This window comes from Ornithorhynchus anatinus, chromosome 13 (genome assembly GCF_004115215.2).
Source record: "Ornithorhynchus anatinus isolate Pmale09 chromosome 13, mOrnAna1.pri.v4, whole genome shotgun sequence".
In the NCBI taxonomy this organism is placed as follows: domain Eukaryota; kingdom Metazoa; phylum Chordata; class Mammalia; order Monotremata; family Ornithorhynchidae; genus Ornithorhynchus; species Ornithorhynchus anatinus.
In genome coordinates this window covers 20331238-20357122 of record NC_041740.1, presented here as the reverse complement: position 1 = coordinate 20357122, position 25885 = coordinate 20331238, and the positions used below count along the sequence as shown (strand labels likewise).

General features: G+C 47.9%; 2 protein-coding genes across 7 annotated transcripts in view; one reads left to right on the top strand and one right to left on the bottom strand.

The window, feature by feature from the left end:
* Positions 1–35: 35 nt before the first annotated feature.
* On the bottom strand, positions 36–6174 carry HACD1 (3-hydroxyacyl-CoA dehydratase 1). 2 transcript variants are annotated; one of them, XM_029078361.1, is made up of 7 exons: positions 5980–6174; positions 4127–4244; positions 3910–3928; positions 3745–3833; positions 3203–3324; positions 1076–1254; positions 36–246 (listed from the first exon to the last, which is right to left on the bottom strand). In XM_029078361.1, the coding sequence occupies exons 1-7, from the start codon at positions 6156–6158 to the stop codon at positions 164–166; spliced, it is 789 nt and encodes a 262-aa protein (XP_028934194.1). In that variant the 5' UTR covers positions 6159–6174; the 3' UTR covers positions 36–163. The 2 variants fall into 2 exon arrangements, with proteins under 2 accessions (XP_028934194.1, XP_028934195.1); XM_029078362.1 differs by having other exon boundaries at positions 3745–3827.
* Positions 6175–11174: 5000 nt separating this feature from the next.
* Positions 11175–25885, top strand: part of STAM (signal transducing adaptor molecule) — a 35401-nt gene continuing 20690 nt past the window's right edge. For 2 of the 5 annotated variants that reach the window (XM_029078051.2, XM_029078049.2), the window contains exons 1-4: positions 11175–11357; positions 22089–22173; positions 25537–25612; positions 25718–25813. In XM_029078051.2, coding sequence (XP_028933884.1) covers positions 11318–11357; positions 22089–22173; positions 25537–25612; positions 25718–25813 — 297 coding nt within the window. In that variant the 5' untranslated portion in view covers positions 11175–11317. Of the gene's footprint in view, positions 11358–16714; positions 16759–22088; positions 22174–25536; positions 25613–25717; positions 25814–25885 lie in introns of all 5 variants that reach the window. The other 3 variants (XR_003763924.2, XM_029078052.2, XM_029078050.2) reach the window with 2 other exon arrangements.

Below are 25885 nucleotides of genomic sequence, written 5' to 3'. Positions count from 1 at the left end.
GATTTGAGAGAAGTTTTAAGAAACACTCTGATCCATTATATTGCATGCGGTTATTTATTCTTGTTCCACGACTTAAAACCTGGGCTCTTGAGGCTCAAAGAGATTTTTGCATCGGAGTAAAAATCCTTGTTGTTTTGATAAAGCACCACTGTTGAAGGGAGAGTTAATCATCCTTTTCTACAATCACTTCTCCGTGAAGCACTTTTCTTCTTTGGCGTAGCATGTGAAAATAGAGCTGTGGAAACACTTGATTTGAACAAAGAAAAAGAGACAAGGAAAAGTCAGCTATTTGATGTCAAACACCCGTTCGAACTCTACCTACAGCATCACTGGGCAGAGATGCATACAGTTCAATTATGTAGATGAATCAATGTAAACAAATAAGACAGATCATGCATCTTCTATGTATCGGAAGCTAATCAGAAGTCTCGTTCTTACTTTATGGGCCATTGCGAGATTCATAAAAGCAACTTTGGGCTTTCACTGTCAAGAATATAGGAGAGGTTAAAAAAATGACTAAGCCAAAGTGGACATAAGGCAAGGTGTGAAAAAACTGCAACATCTAACCACAGCGGCTGTCTTGGACGACAGGGGAAACTTTGTTGAAACTATGAGGGGAAATATTCCAAAGAATGAAGGGAAACTAATGAATCAGATCCATGGTATTTACTGAGCACTTACCATGTGCAGGGCACTGTACTAAGTGCTGGGGAGAATACAACAGAATTGGTCGACACGTTCCTTGCCACAAGGAGCTTACGGTCTAGAGCGAATGCAACAGGTTCTCAGAGATTTTTGTCATCTTCAATGGGGAGCTGGGACTACTTAGCCAATCGATCAATCGATCGGGTTTGAGCGCTTACTAGGTGCAGAAGAGACTCGTTCTATGGAGAAAATACAGGTCCCAACTATTTCTTTGCCTGGCTCATCCCTTCTGAAGGGGAAATCTTAACAGATTCTGCCTCGTCACTTGACTTACTGCAGTAGACTGTTGAAAACTGAAACCAGGGTGGACAAATTAAAAGCCCTTTAAACCTAATACCCCATGGACAGTCTGAGGAAGACAAATACTTACACGGGATGTATGACGCCATTGTGATAAGAAGAAAATAATAATAGTCAAAAGAGATGTTGTATTTGTTTGGAAGTCTTAATGAGAACATTCCGGTTTTCTTCACATAAGGCAAGGCGGCATAAATCGTTAACAGCTCACCAGCAACTCCGATAGGGTATAAGATGATAAATAAATTGTACCTGAAGACATAAAAACTCTTTGATTATTTTTCTCTCAGATCTATGCGACGTGGTATGCACTATACCCTCAGCGCAGAAATAGGCTTGTATGGCTACTAAATATATCCTTTTAAAAAAGAAATTAGTAGAAAAAATCCACAATATAGCACACTTAATACAAATTCAATTAATCACTTTCAACATGCAGTAAAAAGACAGAAAAACTGAAACCTGAAATTTTTTTTTTTTTTTAGAATTCACATGAAATAGTCATGCAGATGCAATTTATTTATACAAACTGGAAAAAAAAATCACTGGAAGTAAATGCATGAGATCCAAAAGAAGTGTTCACTCCATACCCAAGTGCTTACTATGTGCCAGGCACGGGTTGGACACAGTCCCTGTCCCAAATGGGGCCCACAGTCTTAACCTCCCATTTTACAGTTGAAGAAACTGAGGTGCCCAAGGTCGAACAGGAGGAGCGGAGGAAGGTCGGAGCTGGAATTAGAACCTAGGTCCTTCTGACTCCCAGGCCTGGGCTCTACACGTTGCTTCTCTAAGGTCTGTCTTCACTGAGCCAGTAGTTGGCAGGGAGACTGTTTGTTTTCGCAGTTCGGATAATCACCGGAATCCGAATTTCTACAGTCTAGGAGGCAGAGCTGCTCCCTCAGACCTCTATCCTCAGCCACACCTGTGTGCCCTGCTCTGATCCTTCTGTTATTTGCCAGCTCTGCACCAGGGACCACTCTGTCTTTTTTGTTTTTTACTGCTGTAGTCCCGGCTCCGACACTCATCTGCTGTGCGACCTTGGACCAGTCACTTCACTTCTCTGGATCCCAGCTTCTTTGACTGTAAAATGGGGGTTAAAACGGGGAGCCCCATGCGGGACAGGGAATGTGTCTGACCTGATAATCTTGCAATAATAATAATAATTACGGTATTTGTTAAGCGCTTACTATGTGCCAAGCATTGTTCTAAGCGCTGGGGTAGAGACAGGGTAATCAGGTTGTCCCACGTGGGACTCGCACTTTTAATCCCCATTTTACAGATGAGGTAACGGAGGCGCAGAGAAGCTAAGTGATTCGCTCAAGGTCACAGAGCAGATGAGTGGCGGAGGCGGAATAAGAACCCACGACCTCCCCAAGCCCGTGCTCTTTCTACTAAGCCAAGTTGCTTCTCTATCCATCATGCACCAGGGACCACTCTGTCTTTTTTGTTTTTTACTGCTGTAGTCCCGGCTCCGACACTCATCTGCTGTGCGACCTTGGACCAGTCACTTCACTTCTCTGGATCCCAGCTTCTTTGACTGTAAAATGGGGGTTAAAACGGGGAGCCCCATGCGGGACAGGGAATGTGTCTGACCTGATAATCTTGCAATAATAATAATAATTACGGTATTTGTTAAGCGCTTACTATGTGCCAAGCATTGTTCTAAGCGCTGGGGTAGAGACAGGGTAATCAGGTTGTCCCACGTGGGACTCGCACTTTTAATCCCCATTTTACAGATGAGGTAACGGAGGCGCAGAGAAGCTAAGTGATTCGCTCAAGGTCACAGAGCAGATGAGTGGCGGAGGCGGAATAAGAACCCACGACCTCCCCAAGCCCGTGCTCTTTCTACTAAGCCAAGTTGCTTCTCTATCTATCTGTGTTTACCCTAGCACTTAAAAAAGCACATAGTAAGAGATTAACAATACTATTATTATGATTATTACTGGCGGTGGTGGGGGGGGGGCGGTTGGCATAACAATTAATTGCTGTATTTTGTATCCCGCCTGATGATCTGTTGAAGAGAAAGTAAGGTTCATCTCTTCATTACTTACATCTAATATTCCCCAACTTTTCGAAAACATTCCGGAGTATTCCGCTGACACGCCGGCAGGGCTCCGACTCCACACTGAGGTGTTAGTTCAGCATGCAGGGGAAGCGCAAGCACAGAACTGTGAGAAGCTATGCTGCAAGAGCTCTCCACCTGGCCCATTTAATGAAGTATGGCAAGTGGTTGAGAAGGTTGAAGGTGTAGAAGGAATATCGAGTAATCTCCGTCACAGTCCACGCGACCAGGAAAAGAACAACGCTGTCCTCGTTCTGGACCTGCAGTGGTATAAAGAATGATGACAACGATAATAATAGTATTTGTTAAGGGCTTTCTATGGGCCAGGCACCGCTCTAGGAACTTGTTTTTGCCTACTTGTTTTGGTTTGTCGTCTGTCTCCCCCTTTTAGACTGTGAGCCCGTTGTTGGGCAGGGATTGTCTCTATCTGTTGATGAATTGTACATTCCAAGCGCTTAGTACAGTGCTCTGCCCACAGTAAGCGCTCAAATACAACTGAAGGAATGAATGGACACATGATAAGCGCTTAACAAATCTCATCTTTATTATTCATAACACTTCAGCCTCAACCTGAATGTCCTTGCTAATTTTGGAACGACGGCTTTGGTGCTTACGACTGTATTTTCTACAGTGCTACTAACCAGAACTTGTCTAACTGAAACCCACGCTCAATCATTTACCGGTTTAATACTATGGGTGACAAGCCACACCATGAAGATTCTTGAACTGACTTGAACTCCAGTCACCAGGACAGAGGTGGGCACTATTCCTTGAAGAGAAAAACAAGTCAACTCTCTTCTTCATCTCCATCTTCGGTTAATTTACAAATAAAACCAGGAACTCACCGACTGCACAGTGGACTATCTGTGGAAAAATGGAAAAACGACACGTCAACCCGAAACGCTTTCCATCTGCGGAATAAAGAAATCGACAAATTTAAACGGGCGGTAAGAAACGGTCCAGTCGGATGAGGCGCATCAAAAAACCATTTCAAACGATACGAAAGGAGAAACACTCATAAAAAGCACCGGTAAGATTGGGGGTATAAATTTTAAAATATACCTCAAGCATCGCAAATGTCTGGAAAAACTTGAGTATCTTCTGAATGTTCCTGTATAAACCTTTGTGTGTTCCGTTCTCCAAGTAAAACCGTCCCATGGAAACAGCCAGGACCAACCAACTGGATCAAATAAAATGAAGGATGAGAAACTTTAAGGGGCATATTCTTTTAAAATCATAATTTTCCCCTTTAACGGTCTGATTGTTAAGGGAGGAAATGGATTCCATTCCGAGCGACCTGAGATTCAGGCTCCAAAATCGTTTTTCTACTAAATGAAAGACAGTGACTGTAAGGCTTGGTTTGAGATTCACACCTAGGGGTGGGGGGAGAAAAAGGGAGAAGTTGGAGAGAGGGCAGGTCCTATCTTTTCTAGCTGCAGTTAAAGCCACTTCATCCGCTTAGGAGGGCCAAAGTACGCAGCTGTGGCTGACTAGACTTGCAAGAGGGAAAGTGGGAGAGTAAAAGCAGGTGCGTCTGTTCTTCCCATGTATCCCGGCTCTGCCCCTTGTCAGCTGTGTGACTGTGGGCAAGTCACTTCACATCTCTGTGCCTCAGTGACCTCATCTGTAAAAGGGGGATTAAGACGGTGAGCCTCAGGTGGGACACCCTGATGACCATGATCTTCCCCCAGCGCTCAGAACAGTGCTCTGCACATAGTAAGCGCTTAACAAATACCAACATTATTATTATTATTCAAAGCCTGACTGCAGGCCCATCTCCTCCAAGAGGCCTTCCTTGACTAAGGCCTTCCTCTCCTCTCCTCCGTCTCCCTGGGCAGGGCGGCATGATGTGGCGGGGTGGGCCCCGAGGGGAGGGCGACCGGGGCATCGCCACGCTGCAGGGGAGGGTGGGCAGGGCGGGGTGGTGCTGAGGGGAGGGTGGACATGGGCATCACACTGAGGGGAGGATGACCGGGGTGTCGCCCTGAGGGGAGGATGGACAGGGTGGTGCGGTGCTGGGGGGAGGGTGGGCAGGGTGGTGCGGCCCTAAGGGAAGGGTGGACAGGGTGGTCAGGGCTGAGGGGAGGGTGGGCAGGGTGGTCAGGGCTGAGGGGAGGGTGGACAGGGTGGTCAGGGCTGAGGGGAGGGTGGACAGGGTGGTGCGGTGCTGGGGGGAGGGTGGACAGGGCGTTATGGAGCTGTGGGGAGGTTGGACAAGGGGTTGTGCTGTAGGGAGGGTGGACAGGGCGAAGTGGTGCTATACAAAGAGTGGACAGGGTGTCGCGGTGCCGCGGGGAGGGGGGACAGGGTGTCGTGATGCTGAGGGGAGGGTGGACAAGGTGTCGTGATGCTGTGGGGAGGAAGGACAGGGCGTTGTGATGCTGTGGGGAGGATGGACAGGGCGTTGTGATGCTGTGGGGAGGATGGACAGGGCGTTGTGATGCTGTGGGGAGGATGGACAGGGCGTTGTGATGCTGTGGGGAGGATGGACAGGGCGTCGTGGTGCTGTGGGGAGGATGGACAGGGCGTCGTGGTGCTGTGGGGAGGATGGACAGGGCGTCGTGGTGCTGAGGGAAGGGTGGACAGGGCGTCGTGGTGCCGCGGGGAGGATGCACAGGGTGTCGGGATGATGAGGGGAGGGTGGACAAGCTGTTGGGATGCTGTGGGGAGGGGGGACAGGGCGTCGTGGTGCTGAGGGGAGGGTGGACAGGGCGTCGTGGTGCTGAGGGGAGGGTGGACAGGGCGTCGTGGTGCCGCGGGGAGGGTGACGGTGGTGAGCGCTGAGGGGAGGGGGGCCAGGGCACCCAGGCCCTGTGCGAAGGATGGTCGGGGAGGTCAAGCGGGGCGGTGAGCGCCGAGGGGAGGGCGACAGGGCCGGCAAGGCCCTGGGGGCGGGGGGGGCGTGGGGGCGGTACCCGGCCGTCATGGCGATGTTGTAGAAGATGAGCCAGGCCGTGGCGAGGAGGCCGAGGCGCCTGCGCTCCCCCGCCTCTCCGGCGCGGGCGGCCTGCGGCTGCGGCTGCGGCTGCGAAGCGGGCCCGGCTCCGCCGTCGCCATGGCCGGGGGCGGCTCCGCCCTCCTCCCACGACGCCATCTTGGGGCCCGCCCGACCCGCGGCCCGGGGGGAGGGGGGGGCGGCGGGGGGCGGGGGGCGGGCGCGCGCCCAACGGCGGCGGGGGCGCGCGCCCGGCGCATGCGCGTCTCCCCCCTTCCCCCTCCCGCCCGCGGGGCTCAGCGGCCAAGAGGCCGGGCTGGGGAGTCCGACGTCGCGGGTTCGAATCCCGCCTCTGCCACTTGTCGGCTGTGGGACGGCGGGCCAGTCACTTCGCGTCTCCGGGCCTCAGTTCCCTCTTCTGGAAAATGGGGATTACCTGGGAGACAACCTGGGGGGACCCTGAATGCGCTCAGAACAGTGCTCGGCACACAGTAAGCGCTTAATAATTAATAATAATAATGTTGGTATTTGTTAAGCGCTTACTGTGTGCCGAGCACTGTTCTAAGCGCTGGGGTAGACACAGGGGAATCAGGTTGTCCCACGTGGGGCTCCCAGTCTTCATCCCCATTTGACAGATGAGGTCACTGAGGCACAGAGAGTCACACAGCTGACCAGTGGCAGAGCCGGGATTTGAACCCATGACCTCTGACTCCCAAGCCCGGGCTTAACAAATACCAACATTATTCTACCTCCATCCCCTAGATTCTATTCATCCCCCCCGCTTGATTCTATTTATTGCTTTTGTTCTTATCCGTCTCCCCCGATTAGACCGTGAGCCCGTCCAAGGGCAGGGACTGTCTCTATCTGGTACCCATTTGTCCATTCCAAGCGCTTAGTACAGTGCCCTGCACATAGTAAGCGCTCAATAAATGCTGTTGAATAAATGAATGAACCTCTCTGTGCCTCGGTGACCTCATCTGTCAAATGGGGATGAAGAGTGTGAGCCCCACGTGGGACAACCTGGTGACCCTGTAGCTCTCCCAGCGCTCAGAACAGTGCTCGGCACATAGTGAGCGCCCCTTAACAAATTCCAACATTATTATTATACCTCCATCCCCCTTGAGTCTACTTATTGCTATTGTTCTCATCCGTCTCCCCCGATTAGACTGTGAGCCCCTCAAAGGGCAGGGACTGTCTCTCTCTCTGTTACCCATTTGTCCATTCCGTGTGCTTAGTACAGTGCTCTGCACATAGTAAGCGCTCAATAAATATTATTGAATGAATAAATGAACCCCGTGATCAGCGATCAGTGATCGAACCCTGCTGAGAGACCCCCCCCGCCCCCCCCCGTCCCCAATCATCGTCCGCATCCCGTTGAAGCAGGGATGAATAATAATAATGTTGGTATTTGTTAAGCGCTTACTACGTGCAGAGCACTGTACTAAGCGCTGGGGGAGATACAGGGTCATCAGGTTGTCCCACATGAGGCTCACAGTTTATCCCCATTTGACAGATGAGGTCACTGAGGCCCGGAGCAGTGAAGTGACTTGCCCACCATCACCCAGCTGACAAATGGCAGAGCCGGGATTCGAACTCATGACTCCGAAGCCCAGGCTCTTTCCACCGAGCCATGCTGCGAGGCTCCTACGAGGCGAAGTGGGACTTCACACCTACTTCGACGACGAATGATGGCGCCTTCGGCGAAGAATCAACGAGGGGGCTGGAAAAGAAGAAGAAGAAGAATGTTGGTATTTGTGAAGCGCTCACCATGTGCAGAGCACTGTTCTAAGTGCTGGGGGGATACAAGGTGATCCGGTTGTCCCACGAGGGGCTCCCAGTCTTCATCCCCATTTGACAGATGAGGTCACTGAGGCCCAGAGAAGTGGAGTGACTTGCCCAAGATCACCCAGTTGGCAAGCGGCAGAGCTGGGTTTCGAACCCATGACCTCCCACTCCCAAGCCCGGGCTCTTGCCACTGAGCCACGAACTGCACAGTGAAGGACTGCATTTAATAAATTGTGGCGTGTAAATAAGGGGACGATATGCAGTTGTATTGGATAGATAAGAACGGTATATTAACCGTTCGATCTATAACTGTGTTTAATAAAAAATAATGGTATCTAAATAATGCCACAGTAAATAATTGCATTTAATTAAACAAGTAGTGGTATATAGATAAGGGTAAGATAAAACATGGCATTTACATAATAATGGTATATAAATAATGGTACCGTAAACAATTGCATTTAAGTAGATAAGTCATGGCATATAAATAAGGGTACAATAAATCATGGTATTTAAATAGTAATGGTATATAAACCATGGTACACTAAATAATTGCATTTAATTAAATAAGTAGTGGCATATAAATAAGGGTATGATCAATCATTGTATTTAAATAGTAACGGTATATAAACCATGGTACACTAAATAATTGCATTTAATTAAATAAGTAGTGGCATATAAATAAGGGTATGATCAATCATTGTATTTAAATAGTAACGGTATATAAATGATTGTACAAGAAATCATTGTAATTAATGAATAATACATACTGGCATATAAATAATTGTATTTAATAATGGCATATAAATAATCATACAATAAAAAATTGCATTTAATAAGTAATGGCACAGAAATAATTGTACTGAATAATAAATAGTGGCGTATGCACAACTGTACGATAAATAATTGTATTTGATAAATAAATGGCATAGACAGAATTGTATGATAAATTGTATTTGATAAATAATGGTATATAAATAATCGTACAGTAAAGAATTGTATTTGATAAATAATGGCGTACAAATAACGATCATTTTATTTAATAACTAATAAATACTCACACATAAATAATTCTACGATAATTGTATTGAATGCATAATAAATAACTGACCTGGCTCCAGTAAGCTCGCGTGCTTACTGTGTGCAAAGCACTGTATTAGTTGTTATTATTATTGTTAAGCATCAATGAGCAGTGCATTTTGCTTGCAATATTTTGCTTTGTGGAAGCTTCAGAGCGTGCAGATGTATTATCGAGAATCCTTAATCCCCGCTGAATACACCAAGCCATTGGCAAGTGGAGGCCGGAAAGGCCGAAGGGGAAACGTAGCTTGTGTTTTGGAAGGTTTGGTAGGTGCTGGGGTGGGGGGTAACTTCTCCCTCTAGGAATCTGCAAGCCATCTCCTTCGGCCTCTCCATTTTTGAAGCTGTGTCGGGTGTCAACTTCTCCCTCAAGGAGTTTGCAAGCCGTATCCTTCGGCCTCTCCATTTTTGAAGTTGTGACAGATGCCAACTTCTCCTTCAAGGAGTTTGCGATCCATCTCCTTTGGCCTCTCCATCTTTGAAACTGTGGCAGTTGCCAACTTCTCCTTCAAGGAGTTTGCAATCCATCTCCTTCGGCCTCTCCATCTTTGAAGCTGGGGCAGTTGCCAGCTTCCCCCCCAAGGAGTCTGCAAGCCATCACCTTGGGCCTCTCCATTTTTGAAGCTGTGTCAGGTGTCAACTTCTCCCTCCCGGAGTTTGCAAGCCATATCCTTCGGCCTCTCCATTTTTGAAGTTGTGACAGATGCCAACTTCTCCTTCAAGGAGTTTGCAAGCCATCTCCTTCGGCCTTTCCGTTTTTGAAGTTGTGACAGATGCCAACTTCTCCGTCAAGGAGTTTACACTCCATCTCCTTCGGCCTCTCCATCTTTGAAGCTGCGGCAGAGGCCAACTTCCCCTCAAGGAGTTTGCAAGCCATTTCCTTCGGCCTCTCCAATTTCCTTCGGCCTCTCCATCTTTGAAGCTGCGGCAGTTGCCAACTTCTCCCCCAAGGAGTCCGCAAGCCATCACCTTGGGCTTCTCCATTTTTGAAGCCGTGGCAGGTGCCAACCTCGCTTCCCACCCGAGCCTTTGAGCTGAACCAGCGTCATTGAGGTTCCCTGATTATGAACTGAGATGAATTCTCCATCTGAGCGGCCGCGACGGGAAGGAGAAGGGCGAGGGGCTAGGCAAGCGCTACTCTCCTCTGCTCTGGTGCTTGAGAAAACCGTTCCAGGAGCACCTAAATGTCTCTGCTACATGATTTTCTCTATTTCCAGAACCAGCCATGGGGGAGAGAAGGTGAAGAGAGCGGTGTCCACAGAGCAAGGAGACTAAACCTTGCAAGGCAATCACTGGCTTAAACTGCCTTTTGTGTGCTAAAGAAGCGTGGCCTAGTGAAAAGAGCCCGGGCTTGGGAGTCAGAGGACCTGGGTTCTAATCCAGTTCTGCCTCTCGTCTGCTTTGTGACCATTTGATTTGTTGAGCGATAGACAAGCTGCGCGGCTCAGTGGAAAGAGCCCGGGCTTGGGAGTCAGAGGTCATGAGTTCGAATCCCAGATCTGCCACTTGTCAGCTGTGTGACTGTGGGCAAGTCCCTTCACTTCTCTGGGCCTCAGTGACCTCATCTGTCAAATGGGGATTAACTGTGAGCCCCACGTGGGACCCCCTGATTCCCCTGTATGTACCCCAGCGCTTAGAACAGTGCTCTGCACAGAGTAAGCGCTTAACAAATACCCACATTATTATTATTATCCTCTGTGCCTCAATTACTTCCTCTGTCAAATGGGGATGAAGACTGTGCGCCTCCCGTGGGACCCCCTGATTCCCCTGTATGTACCCCAGCGCATAGAACAGTGCTCTGCACAGAGTAAGCATTGAACAAATACCAACATTATTATTATTATTCCCTGTGCCTCAGTTACTTCATCTGTCAAATGGGGATGAAGACCGTGAGCCTCCCGTGGGACCACCTGATGACCCCGTATGTCCCCCAGCGCTTAGAACAGAGCTCTGCACTGAGTCAGCGCTTAACAAATACCAACATTATTATAGTCCAGGCTTAATAAAAACAAAAAGAAACCGCCCCCCCCCCGCCAAAAGAGAGATGCCACCAAAACACCGGGTCAGGCAGTGTGGAGGGACAGCCTTTTTCCCGGCACGCCGTGCGCCGAAGGTCCCCCCGAAGGGGGCGACTTCCGCCCGGCTGAGGGTGGGGAGGAGGCGCTTCCGCCCGGCGGAGGGTGGTGGAGAGGAGGAGGCGGGACTTCCGCCCGGCTGAGGGTGGGGAGGAGGCGCTTCCGCCCGGCGGAGGGTGGCGGGGAGGAGGAGGGACTTCCGGCGGCTGAGGGGGCAGGCGGAGGCACTTCCGGCGCCGGGCCTGAGAGGGCAGGCGGTTGTCTGTCTGTCTGTCTGGGTCTCTCCGTCTGTCTGGGCCTGTGCGTGTCTCTGGCCGCGTCCCGCGCCGGCCCGGCCCTCCTCTCCTCTCCTCTCCCCTCCCCCTCCCGCCCGCCGCCATGCCGCTCTTCGCCTCCAACCCCTTCGATCAGGATGTGGGTAAGAGCCGCCCCCCCCCCCCCACCGGCCCCCCCCCCGCCCCTTCTTCATTCACTCATTCATTCTGTCATTCACTCAACGCTTACTCCTGTTGGTATTTGTTCAGCGCTGACTCTGTGCCGAGCACTGTTGTAAGCGCCGGGGGGAGATCCGGGGTCATCAGGTGGTCCCACGGGAGGCTCCCAGTCTTCATCCCCATTTGACAGATGAAGTCACTGAGGCACAGAGAATAATAACAGTAATGTTGGTATTTGTTCAGCGCCGACTCTGTGCAGAGCATTGCTCTAAGCGCTGGGATAGATACAGGGTCATCAGGTGGTCCCCCGTGAGGCTCCCAGTCTGCATCCCCATTTGACAGATGAAGTCACTGAGGCACAGAGAATAATAACAGTAATGTTGGTATTTGTTCAGCGCCGACTCTGTGCAGAGCATTGCTCTAAGCGCTGGGATAGATACAGGGTCATCAGGTGGTCCCCCGTGAGGCTCCCAGTCTGCATCCCCATTTGACAGATGAAGTCACTGAGGCACAGAGAATAATAACAGTAATGTTGGTATTTGTTCAGCGCCGACTCTGTGCAGAGCATTGCTCTAAGCGCTGGGATAGATACAGGGTCATCAGGTGGTCCCCCGTGAGGCTCCCAGTCTGCATCCCCATTTGACAGATGAAGTCACTGAAGCACAGAGAATAATAACAGTAATGTTGGTATTTGTTCAGCGCCGACTCTGTGCAGAGCATTGCTCTAAGCGCTGGGATAGATACAGGGTCATCAGGTGGTCCCCCGTGAGGCTCCCAGTCTGAATCCCCATTTGACAGATGAAGTCACTGTGGCACAGAGAATAATAATAATAATAATGTTGGTATTTGTTCAGCGCTATGTGCAGAGCGCTGTTTTAAGCGCTGGGATAGATAGAGGGTCATCAGGTGGTCCCACGTGAGGCTCACAGTCTTCATCCCCATTTGACAGGTGAAGTAACTGAGGCACAGAGAATAATAATAATGTTGGTATTTGTTAAGCATTTACTACGTGCAGAGCACTGTTCTAAGCGCTGGGGTATACAGAGTCATCAGGTGGTCCCCCGTGAGGCTCACAGTCTTCATCCCCATTTTCCAGATGAGGGAACTGAGGCCCAGAGAAGTGAAGTGACTCGCCCACCGTCCCACAGCTGGCAAGTGGCAGAGCCGGGATTCGAACCCGTGACCTCGGACTCCCTAGCCCGGGCTCTTTCCACTGAGCCACGCTGCTTCTCTGGTTCATTCACTCCTTCATTCTGTCATTCACTCAACGCTTACTGGTGCAGAGCATTGGGCTGAGCGCTGGGAGAGGACGGTTCAGCAGCAGAGAGTGGCAGTCCCTGCCCATAACGGCCTCACGGTCTAGAGGCGGGGAGCAGGCGTCTAAACAAGAAATCAGGCGTCATGCATTCATTCTGTCGTTCTTATTGAGCGTCTACTGTGTGCAGAGCACTGGGCTAAGCGCTTGGGAGAGGACAGTTTAGCAGCAGAGAGTGACAGACCCTGCCCACAACGGCCTCACGGTCTAGAAAGGGGGGAGGCAGGCACCTAAAGAAGGAAACAGGCATCATTCATTCATTCTGTCGTATTTATAGAGCACCTACTGTGTGCAGAGCACTGGACTGAGCGCTTGGGAGAGGACAGTTCAGCAACAAATAGAGACAATCCCTTCCCACACCGGGCTCAAAGTCTAGAAGGGAGGGAGAAAGGCATCAAAACAAGGAAACAGGTGTCATTCATTCCTTCTGTCATACTTACTAAGCGCTTAGTGTGCAGAGCACTGAACTAAGCGCTTGGGAGAGGACAGATCAGCAGCAGAGAGAGACAGTCCCTGCCCACAATGGGCCAACAGTCTAGAAGAGGGGGAGACAGATATCAAAACAAGGAAACAGGCGTCATTCATTCATTCTGTCTTACTTATTGAGCGCTCACTGTGCAGAACGCTGGACTAAGCGCTTGGGAGAGGACAGTTCAGCAACAAATAGAGACAATCCCTGCCCACACTGGGCTCAAAGTCTAGAAGGGAGGGAGACAGGCATCAAAACAAGGAAACAGGCATCATTCATTCAATCATGTTTACTGAGCGCTTAGTGGGTGCAGAGCACTGTAGTAAGCACTTGGGAAGTACAATTCAGCAACAAATAGAGACAGTCCCTACCCAGCAACGGCCTCACAGTCTAGAAGCAGCATGCTTTAAGTGGAAGGAGCCCGGGCTTGGGAGTCAGAGGATCTGGGTTCTAATCCCGGCTCCGTCACTTGTCAGCTGGGTGACTTGGGGCAAGTCACTTCACTTCTCTGTGCCTCAGTGACCTCATCTGTAAGATGGGGACCAAGACTGTGAGCCCCACGGGGAGCAACCTGATAACCTTGTATCTACCCCCGTATTTAGAAACAGTGCTTGGCTTGTAGGAAGCGCTTAACAAATACCATCATTATTCTTATTATTAGAAGGGGGGGAGACAGACATTAATAAAGTAAACAGGCATTATTCAGTCATACTGACTGAGCGCTTACTGTGTGCAGAGCACTGGACTAAAGGCTTGGAAAGTCCAATTCAGCAACAAATAGAGGCAATCCCTGCCCAACAGTAGCATCATTATAAATAAATAGATTTATAGATAAGTACACATCGTTAATATAAATAGAATTATAAGTATGTACATCTATGCGCAAGTGCTGTGGGGCGAGGAGGGGGGTAGAGCAGAGGGAGGGAGTGGGGTGATGGGGAGGAGGAGCAGAGGAAAAGGGGGGCTCAGTCTGGGAAGGCTTCCTGGAGGAGGCGAGCTCTCAGTAGGGCTTGGAAGAGGGAAGAGAGTGAGTTTGGCGGCTGTGAGGAGGGAGGGCATTCCAGGACAGAGATAGGACGTGGGCCCGGGGTCGACGGCGGGACAGGGGAGAAGGTTAGTGGCGTCAGAGGAGCCGAGTGTGCGGGCTGGGATGGACAAGGAGAGAAGGGAGGTGAGGTAGGAGGGGGCAAGAAGATGGAGAGCTTTGAAGCCAACAGTGAGGAGTTTTTGCTTGAGGCGAAGGTTGATAGGCAACCAATGGAGATTTTTGAGGAGCGGGTTGGCGTGCCCAGAGCGTTTCTGTAGAAAGATCATCGGGCAGCAGAGTGAAGTATAGACTGAAGTGGGGAGAGAGAGGAGGTTGTCCTCTGCCAGGCCCGCCCTCCCACACCTGCCCTTGGCCTCTGCCAGCCCTGCTGCTGGGGGTGCTAGGCCTGCCCTCCTGCCCCATCTGGACCCCTGCCCGCCCCACTAATAGGGCTGCCAGGCCCGGCCACCTGCAGTCTGCCCCCTGAGGATCTTGCCTTCTGCCAGGCCCTACCACCTACTATTTGCCCCGCACCCCGAGGTCCTCGCCTCCTCACAGCCCATTGCCAGGAGTGCCAGGCCCGCCTTCCTGCCCCTGTCCGGACCCCTGCTAGCCCCGCTGCTGGAGGTGCCAGGCTCTACCACCTGCCCCCAAGGGCCCTTGCCCCCTACCAGTCCCACTGCCCGGGATGCCCAGCCCGCCCTCCTGCCCCTGTCCGGGCCCCTGCCCACCCTGCTAATAATAATGATGGTATTTGTAATGTGCTTACTTTGTGCCAAGCACTGTTCTAAGCTCTGAGGTAGATGCAGTTTGTCCCACGTGGGGCTCACAGTCTTAAGCCCCATTTTCCAGATGAGGTAACTGAGGCACAGAGAAGTTAAGTGACTTGCCCAAAGTCACCCCAGGGGTGCCAGGCCTGGCCACCTGCCCCCTGCCAGCCCCACTGCCCGGCCCACCTTCCTGCCCCGTCCAGGCCCCTGGTCCCGGAGGACCCAGCCGACTCAAAGCGGCTTATTGAAGCCACATCCGTCTCCTCCCTGAAGCCTTCCCTGACGGCCCTCATTTCCTCTTTTCCCACTCCCCTCTGCTTCGCCCTGACCCTTGGATTTGCTCCCTTACGTGCATATCTGAAATGCATTTATTTATATTAACAGAAGCCTGTAGTGGGCAGGGAACGGGTCAACCCACTTCTCAGTTAGTTGTTGGAGCTGTATCTCGGGGGTCTGATCAAGCACCCATTTTTGCTATTTAAACCAAAGCTAGCTATTGAGTTGATGCTACAGTTTTTTTTTCCTATGGTCCCCTGGAAGACAAACAGATCATTAGCTCTGTCTTTTGACTAGAGAGACATTTAGACCCCCAGTGACTTAGCCAAAAAAAGTTAGACTAGACCTTACAATCTTGTGGTCTAAATTTGAGAACCGTTAGCGGTAGAATGCCTTACGCAGATGCCTTAAACCCATTGACCGATTCATTAAGTTCTCGAGCGGGGCTCGGACATCCTTTTAATGTATAATGCTCACGTGTGAAAGTGGAAACATTTAATAAATGTCTACCTTCATATACCAAAACGAGAGCTGCACCTCTATTTTTTTGTTTTTATACCTAATAGGAATTGAGACATTTTTTAAAATGGTATTTGTTAAGCACTTACTATGTGTCAAGTACTATTCTAAACACTGGGGTAAATACAAGTTAATCAGGCTGGATATAGTACCTGTTCCTGATGGGGGGTCACAGGGAAGTTGAAGGGTACTGAATTCCCATTAAGCGGGTTGAGGAAATTGAGACGCAGAGAAGTTAAGTGCCTTGGCCCAGGTCACAAAGCAAGCAACTGATAGACCAGAGATTAGAACCCAGATCCTCTGGCTCCCAGGCCCGTGCTTTCTCCACTGGGCCACCCCACTTTCCCACTGAGTATTTGTTGAGCAGTTAATTTTTCAATTGTGTTGGATAAAGATTTCAAAATTTTAGCCTTGTTTAAGCCAAGGTGTTTGTTTTTCCCATCACTGTTATGAAATTCAGCAACGATTCTAACTTGAAAACTTAGTCCAAGAAACGAAGTCTGTTTAAGCTGAAGAGTACAGCTGTTCCGGAAAACTGCTGGTATAAAACTCTGTTCATGAAATGTTAACTGATACAGTAAAACACCTTCCAGAATTTCTGACTCATAGTTTCAGTCTTGTGAGTAAAGTGAGGATAATTACCTCCATAAATGGTGAGTAATGACCATCTCAGACTGAAGGCAGCTTTCTTCAAATTGTAAATCCGTAAGTAGCTGATAGACATACTTTCTATTTGTCGAGAGGTCAAGGAAAAAATGTACATTGGGCACAAGTGCCTTAATAAATATTGTCTTTTTTAGAAATAATGTTTCTAGGGAGAAGGAACGGTTTCCTTTCTGCTTCTGGGCAGCAGTCAGTCTGAAGCATTGTGGGTATTAAAAAAAAAAACTTTTGATAGCTGTTAAAGCTTGTTTTACACTTTGGACATGTACTAACGGTCAATTTTTATTTTCATAATTCATCAGAAAGTGATGAGCTACATCCTCAAGAATGATTATTCTTTTGTACGGTGAGAGAGTGTTACTAATTTTAAGTTTTTGAAGTCATGCCGTAGGCTGTGGGGTCTTTGACTTGATGATACTAGCCGGTGATTGATGCCACCTGATTTATTTTTAATAAGACTCCTCCCTCAAAAAACCTGAAGGGGTTCTGAAATTTTGAGGAAGGAGCGGTGGGACTCTTTAGGTCACACGATGCGGCTTTTTAAAATCCTCCCTCGAGTGTGGCCCTCGGGAAAGAATAAGGAAAGTGGACGTCTCTGATGTATGTATAATTGCTCTTTGTATTTGAGGATGACACCGCTGCCGACAGAAAGATTGAGGGGGACTTTGAAAAGCAGTCTTTGAGGTTGCCCATCCACCATGACTACTGCCCAGAGGCACTCTGTTTTTCCTCTGTAACAAAAGACCAGCAGCAATATGACCAGGGGAAGAACAGCAGGCTCAGGCAGAAGACCTTGGTTAACAATAATAATAATAATAATAATGATGGTATTTGTTAAGCTCTTACTATGTGCATTCACTGTACTAAGCACTGGGGTGGTTCCAAGCAAATCGAGTTGGACAGTCCCTGTCCCTTATGGGGCTCACAGTCTCAATCCCCATTTTCCAGATAAGGGAAGTGAGGCCCAGAGAAGTGAAGTGACTTGCCCAAGGTCACACAGCAGACACGTGGCGGAGTCAGGATTAGAACCCACGACCTCTGACTTCCGAGCGTGGCTCTTTCCACTGAGCCACGCTGCTTCTCTAAGTGTTTACTACACATCTAGCACTGTTCTACGCGCCGGCACAGATCCGAGCTAATCAGGTCGGACACAGTCCCTGTCCCACATGGGGGTCGCAATCTTAATCCCCATTTTTCAGATGAGGTGACCGAGACCCAGAGAAGTGAAGTGACATGCTCAGGGTCACACAGCAGACACGTGGCAGAGCCGACATTAGAACCCAGATCCTTCCGACTCCCAGGCCCTGCTTCCCAGCAAATGCCACCTGTAGTCGCTGCCGAAGTGAAATCCTTTGTGAGACTCCTCAGCAGCGGATAGTGAATTGAATATTTCATTTAAATGTTTTTGGTACAAGCTACTCCATTTTTTAATTACAAAAAAATTGTTAAGCACTTACCATGTGCCAGGCACTGTACTAAGCACTGGGGTAGATGCAGGCCAATCAGGTTGGACACAGTCCATGTCCCTCATGGAGCTCCTGAGTTAATTCCCAATTTACAGGGGCGCGAACTGAAGCACAGAGAAGTGAAGTGACTTGCCCAAGGTCACACAGCAGGCTAGTGGCAGAGCTGGGATTAGAACCCAGGTCCTTCTAACTCCTAGGCCTGTACTGTATCCACTAGGCCACACTGCTTACTCCATGCAACAACAAGGCAACTTTGTGAAGAGGAGACACCATAACTGGATGATATTTCATGTGACTTTAATAGTTAATGGAAGTATTTCCAAATCCCCTTAAGTCAGATGCATTAACTACCTCATTTTAAAAAAAATATATCTCACTGAAACAATGTTAGCATTAAATTCATTGTTCACACTTAGTAGAAACACCTACCACAATATTTATCCTTTGCTTTTTTTTCTGTTTGGTAAATTCCCCCTTTACATTTCCAAAAGTCGATCTCCTTTTCCCTCTGATAGATAGTGATTTAGCTTGGTCTTCCTTTTCACCTGATTGGCCAACGGCAATTGATCCTTTTTTATTCAGATGGTTTGACTTGATGATATGCAAGTCTAAGCACCCATTCTAAGGCTTGATTCCTCCGACTAACAAATTAAATAGTAAAATCCTACCATATTACTTTGTTACTCTCTTGCATTCTTAATTTCAAATGGGAGCATATCTTGCACATCTTGTTTTTGAAAGTCACAGCTACAGCCGTGCAGTGACATTTTCCAAATGTCGATTGCCTTAAGTTAAAAAAAAAAAGAAAAATAGCCACATTGTGTGGAGATTTTTGGAATGAAACAGACTGGCACATATACGTTTGGGCAAACCAGCGTGAACTACATGAGCAGTTTGTAGTGGAAGGCTTTTGAAAATAGTATTTCTCAATTCTCATATGAAGTGATTGATCTCAGTAGGAAAGCACATGACCGTTTATCTGATTTGTTTATATTATACTATAAGTAAAAGAACCAAGTGCTCTGGGCTCAGGTATAATAATAATAATAATGATGGTATTTGTTAAGCGCTTACTATGTGCCAAGCATTGTTCTAAGCACTGGGGTAGATACAGAGTAATCAGGTTGTCCAACGTGGGGCTCACAGTCTTAATCCCCATTTTCCAGATGAGGTAACTGAGGCACAGAGAAGTTAAGTGACTTGCCCAGAGTCACACAGCTGACAAGTGGCGGAGCTGGGATTAGAACCCAGGACCCTTTGCATCAACAGCATAAAATTATTTTAGGGGTGCAGCAGTACCCATTTATTGGTTTACTTGAAACCCCAATATATCTATTTACCTCCTCTTCCCCCAAACTATAAGCACCCCTCAGAGTGCCTCTGATCATTGACAGTAAGAAAACAAACACATGAAAAAACTAGTTTTGGCAAGTTTCCAAGCAAGCGATGACGCAGTAGCCACAAGGTTCCAGATCATACGTCAGCTTGGCATCTTGTAGCCTTGTGGTTTTTCCAAGGGATGAAAAAAAATTGCTTAAACAATACATGGACGGGGTTGACACATACTTTTGAAAATATTGACTGGAATTCCTATTGCCATCTTAGAATGAGGCGAATTAGAACCACGACTTTCCGTTAGTGCTTTCCAACCCCTCCCGGCCACAGTGTTTTCACACTCTAAACATTCACTTTGGTTGTGTTGATAAAAGGCAGTAACCAAAGATTTGAAGGACTCAGAAGCTGGTGTTTGGTCTTTGAAACCTAGAATCCCAACCCCCCCGCCAAAAAAAAAAAAATTTGAGGTTTAGCCATCAGTAGAGGGCCAGGGGAATGCAAACATGGTGACCATAAAACTTCAAAACACTTCTGTGTAAATATTTAAGGTTATGGAATCGGATTATTTATATCTAATCGATAGGTTTAGGATGTCCTCAGACATAGGACACAATTGACTCCTGAAAACTGAAGTTAATTATATTTATTGAATGCTTACTCTGTGGAGAACACTGTACTAAGCACTTGGAAGAGGACAACAGAGCAACAGTATAACTGACACATTCTCTGCCTACAACAAGCCATTACAGATGGGGAAAATGGGAGAGTGTAAAGAAAGCTGAGGAGGTATGGGTGGGGTGAATATTAAGTCCCTAAGGGTTCCAGCTGTAAGAGAATAGGCAATGCAGAAAGGAGTGTGAATAAGAGAAGGGAAGGGGGCTTAGGGAAGGCTTCCTGGAGGAGTTGTGATTTTAAGGGGGCTTTGAAGGCAGCAAGAGTGGTGGTTCTTCAGATAATGAAGGGAGAGGGAGTTCCAGGCTACGGGGATAACGTGGGTAAGGGGTCAGCAGCGAGACAGGAGAGATTGAGGATTTAGGAGGTTAGAAGTTTTTAGGATTTGGAAACAGTGTGGAAGTGTGGCTTGAATGAGAAAAATGAGGATAATGCCAAGGTTTGTGAGAGTGAATGATGATGGGAAAGTGTAGGGGGAGGACAGGATTTGGATGGAAAGATGAGGAGTTCTGTTTTGGACGTGTTAAGTTTGAGGTGTCAGTGGGACATCTAAGTAGAGATGACCTGAAGGTAGGAGGAAACGTGAGACTGCAGTGAAGGAGAGAGGCCGAGGCTAGAGAGTTAGATTTGGGACTCAGCCCCACGGAGATGGTAGTTGAAGCTGTGGGAGCATGTGAGTTTTCCAAGGGAGTGGGTGTAGATGGAAAACAGAAGGGGGCCCAGAACTGAGTCTGGAGGACCTTCTAAGCATGGGAGGAAGAGGAGCAGACCACAAAAGAGACTGAGAGAATCAGCGGCCAGAGAGATGGGAGGAGAACCAGGAGAGGACAGTGTTAGGGAAGCCAAGGTTGGGTCATGTCTCCAGGACCTCAGAGGAGAGAGAGAGGCACAGAGAGTAGGTCGGGACTCGAGAAGCCAAGTGTATGGGCTGGGGTGTAGTGGGATAGCCGCAGGGATAAGGAGAGAGTCGATTGCCTTGAACCTAATGGCAAGGAAGCTCAAGTTGGATGCGGAGATGGTCGGGTAACCATTGGGGCTGTTCAGGAGCGGGGAGATGTGCGCAGAACAATTTTTTAGGAAAGTTCATCTGGGCAGCTGAGTGAAGTATGAACTGGAAAGAGGAAAGGTGAATGTAGTAATTGAGATGGGGTATGCCAAGTGGAGGAATCAGTATGGTGGAGTTTGGATGGAGAGGAAGCAGAGGCGATAGAATCGTCAAGGTTTTATTCATTCATTCAGTTGTGTTTGCTGAGCGCTTTACTATGTGCAGAGCACTGTATTAAGTACTTGGCCGAGTACCACATTATAAGCAGATACGTTCCCTGCCCACAATGACCTTACCGTCTAGAGGGAGAGACAGACATTAATAAAAATTAATTGCAGATGTGCACATGTCTGGACAGATCTATTTAGAAACAAACTTAGGTGAGTTGAAGGAAAGAGGTAATAATAATTATGGTATTTAAGTGCTTACTGTGTGCTAGGCACTGGAGTAAGTGCTGGGGTGGATACAAGCAAGTAGGGTTGAACACAGTCCCTGTCCCAAGTGGGGCTCACAGTCTCGATCCCTACTTTCCAGAGGAGGTAACCGAGGCCCAGAGAAGTGAAATGACTTGCCCGAGGTCACATAGCCGACAAGTGGCGGAGCCGGGATTAGAACCCATGACCTTCTGACTCCCAGGCCCGTGCTCTCTCCACTACTCCAGGCCGTCATGAGTTGGGTCGCCTGATTTCCAGGCTCTTGCTCTTCTTTGCACTCAGCTTGCAATGCCACTCCACAGCCCGGGTGATTGCTTCCCAGATCGTGTCCGCCAAGGATGTCACATTTCTTTTTCATAACTGTTGGACACTTCTTCCAAGGACTCTGTCCAGTAGCCCCGGCTCCTTGTTACCTTTTAAAGAAGTTCATTATTACAGTTTGTAAGCTCATCTTCTAGATCGTAAGCTTATTGGGGGCACTAGACACATGTGGGGAATGTGTCTGTTATTATGTCGCACTCTCCCAAGTGCTTAGTACAGTGCTGTGCACCCAGTAAGTGCTCAATAAATACGACTGAATGAATGAGATATGGCTTGTGGATTTTTATCATCCTGCATTCCAGCAACTTGAAAGAGAAAAATTTAAGTAACCGAAGATGGTAGCGTGGATTTGGAATTGGTCATTTTCAAATGCTTATTATTATTATTATTTTTTAATTAACAGAGAAGGCAACCAGTGAGATGAATACTGCAGAAGACTGGGGTCTCATCTTAGATATCTGTGACAAAGTCGGTCAGTCTCGTACGGGGTAAGTATTGGAAAATTTGGGGAGATTAGAAAAGAAAAAATTTTCTCAACTCCTTTACACTTTTACTTGAGAATACAATATTGGGGGGGTTAAACTCTAAGCTCGTGGGCAGGGAATGTGTCTGTTATATTGAACCCTCCTAACCGCTTAGTCCAGTGCTCCGCACACAGTAATGAATATGCTCAATAAATATGATTAATGAACTTAACTGAAAAAAGAGAATGGGCTGCCTTTAAAATCTTAAGCAAGTGTCCTTTTGGGTGTATCTTCAAGAAATCGGGGACCGTTTATTCTAAAACCTGGTGTTGTACTGTCTCCCTGGATTGATGCATTCAGCCCGGGAAAGGCTTGAGGTCGAATGTCATTTCGTTCATGCCGTAATGGGTATTCGATCCATCAAAACCATGAATCGGAGCAGACTTCCTCCTCTCAAGACGCACAGTGATGGAAATGAACAGAGCAGCGTCTTCTAAATTTAGGACTGGTCGGTGCGACGCTGAGGCTGTGTGAAACAAGCCAAATATAGCTCTCTTCGAGCAGCAGGGTAACCAACACCAGCTCGCGAAGACCGGTAGCCGAGAGAATATTGGAATCTGTGTTACGATGAAGATGTCAACCGGTCAATTTCGAAAATCACTTCCTGGAAATAGCTTTTACTTCAGCTTCTATTGTGTAGTTTGTGGAAAACGGCAGCTCAACGTTTTGACACAGCCTAAGGTGTTTTGAGTTCCGTGAACTCACACGGGTTATGGGAAGTTGGAATAACCTGTCTAAGGAAATATAGGAAAAATTTTTAAATTTTTCAAAGAAAACAGCAGTTGGCACTAGTATAGGCGTGGTGGGTTTCTCGCGAAGCAAAAGTGGACATGTTGTGAGGTAACTTTTCCTCAGGCATTCCTGCAATTATTTAGGTTCAGCTTGGCTTAGTGGATAGAGTCCAGGTCTGGGAGTCAGAAGGACCCGGGTTCTAATTCTGGCTCCGCCTCATGTCTGCTGTGTGACCTCGGTCAAGTCGCTTCACTTTCCTGGGCCTCGGTCACCTCATCTGGAAAATGGGGATTTAAGAGGGTGAGTCCCATGGGGCACAGGTATTGGGTCCAACCCGATTAACTTGCATCGACCACAGTGCTTAGAACAGTGCTTGACAGACAGTAAGTGCTTAACAAGGACCATAATTATCATTATTCTGTCCACCGAACCAGCCCCCACATCTGGTAGCTATAGTGAGTAAAAATCCTGCTGTAAATCCTCGCAGCGATTGGACATAATATTGGATAGGGTTCACAGATCCTGGGCTCTGTCAGTATTTCGGACAGACTTCATGCACTGAGGCTCTTTAGGCTGTGTGTGTTGTATTTCAGTGCTTGGCGCATAGTAAGCACTTGAAAAATACCATCATTATTATCATTATTATGTCTTCAGTTACCAGTGATAATTCATCCTTGCTGCCCAGTGTAGGCGAAGTAAAGCCTTAAAGCTTTGCTAGCAGATTTTTCTTTTAAAACTTTAAAAATATTAAACTTACCCTGAAGATGAATTTAAAATACTTCATGTAACTGCTCTTTTTGGCATAACTTTTTCAACCCCAAAGCCTGGGTATTATGTAGGAAAGTCAAAGGGAGCAGGAAAAAAAGAAAATAAAGGAGGAAAGGAGGGGAAAAAGGAAGAGAAAGGAGCACTTCTATTGCGATCTCTCAAGTGCTGCCTACAAAAGGCGCTCAGTGAGTTATAGTAAACCCTCCTTCCTTCTCCTCTTTCTTGCTGGAACCTGAAAACTCCTCTCCTGCCCTTCCCTTCTGCCTACTCAGCCTCCAGTGCTTCTCAGCAGTGGAGAGAGGAGTGGGGCGGATCAGGGTGTGTGTGCAAGAAAAGGCCCACAGTTTCAACTGCATGACGTGACACATCCATAAGACTTTGTGTTACGGAGGTTGACGCTGTTTTCACTTCTTTGTCTCACGATCCTTTGGAAGTTTTTGCTTCCAGAGAGCTGCCCCTTTCTTGATTGCAACAATCAGTGGCATTTTTTTAGTGCTTGCTTGTGTGCAGAGCACTGTACTAAGCACTGGGGAGAGTCCAGTACGAAAGAGTCGGCAGATACGTCACCTGCCCACAACTAATCACTGGCATTTTTTTGAGTGCTTACTTTTGTGCAGAGCATTGTACTAAGCTCTCAGGAGAGCAGAGTTGGTGGAAACATTCTCTGCCCTCAATGAGTTTACAGTCTGGAAGATGTGGAAGAATGAGTGAGGAGTGAGAAGTTAGGAAATTAGCACGGACGGAAGCTAGGTTGTACCAGGAGAAGTCATCTAGGTAGCTAATGGAGGACCTTGAATTACGGCTATCCAGCCGGGAAATAATAAGGGTTAGTCCCAGGGTGGTGATAGTTAGAGACAGGAGAAGGAACCGATCCGTGAAATTGTAGTTGGGGCGAAAGAATTGTCAGAATGTCAGATTGTGGAGACGTCAGAGTAAGAAGCCTGATTGTGAGAGAGATTAGAGTTGATTCCCATGTTGTGAGCACAGAGGGAAGGTGTTAGCCCTAAAGGGAAAGTGAGGAGGGGCAAAAGATCCAGTAGAAAATAATCAGAAAAAGGCTAGGAAGTATACTTGGTTTTGAAAAGTCATTCCATTGATGACAAAATGCATTTGGAGAAACCAAATTTGAATCTGTCTCTTGAGTGGCACAGGATTGTGCTGCTACACTTAAAAGAAAGAGGTAATGGGAGTAATCAGTCAGTTGGTATTGAGCACTTATGCTGCGCAGGGCACTGTACTAAGCACTCAGGGCAGTACAAAATAATGGAGTTAGTAGAAACATTCCCTACCCAAGATAATAATGATGGTGTTTGTTAAGCGCTTACTAAGTGCCAAGCACTCTTCTAAGCAATGGGGGAGATACAAGGTTATGAGGTTGTCCCAGGTGGGGCTCACAGTCTTAATCCCCATTTTACAGACAAGGTAACTGAGGCACAGAGAAGTGAAGTGACTTGCCCAAAGTCACACAGCTGACAAGTGGCGGAGCCGGGATTAGAACCCGTGACCTGACTCCCAAACCCAGGCTCTTTCCACTAAGCCACGCTGCTTCGTGCTCTAAGATGAGCGTAGAGTCTCGAGGGGAAGGCAGACCTATCAGTCAATCGGTCAATCAGTGGTATTTATCGAGCGCTCCACAGCACTTATGTTTATTTCTGAAATTTAATTTATTTGTATCGATGTCCTCCTCCAGGACTGTGAGCTCGTTGTGGGCAGGGAATGTCACTGATCATTGTTGTATTGTACTTTCCCAAGTACTTAGTACAGTGCTCTGCACACAGCGCGTACTAAATACGAATGAGTAACTGGCTTCTTTGTTTCAACTTTTAGACCCAAGGACTGTCTCCGATCTATCATGAAGCGAGTTAACCACAAGGACCCTCATGTGGCTATGCAAGCCCTGACAGTAAGAATTTTCCTCTCACAACTTGGCTACACAAATACATCTGCGTCGAATCTTACTTTCCCCTTCCTCCTTCTAGAGTTCACTTGTCTTTCCTGTCCTTTACAGCTTCTAGGAGCCTGCGTTTCCAACTGTGGGAAGATCTTTCATTTAGAAGTGTGTTCGAGAGATTTCGCCAGTGAAGTAAGCAACGTATTGAATAAGGTAAGAAGTGTTCTTTTCAGAATTCCTACTAGGATGAAAGCATTTAGGAGTAGAGGGTTTTAAGAGGGCTGC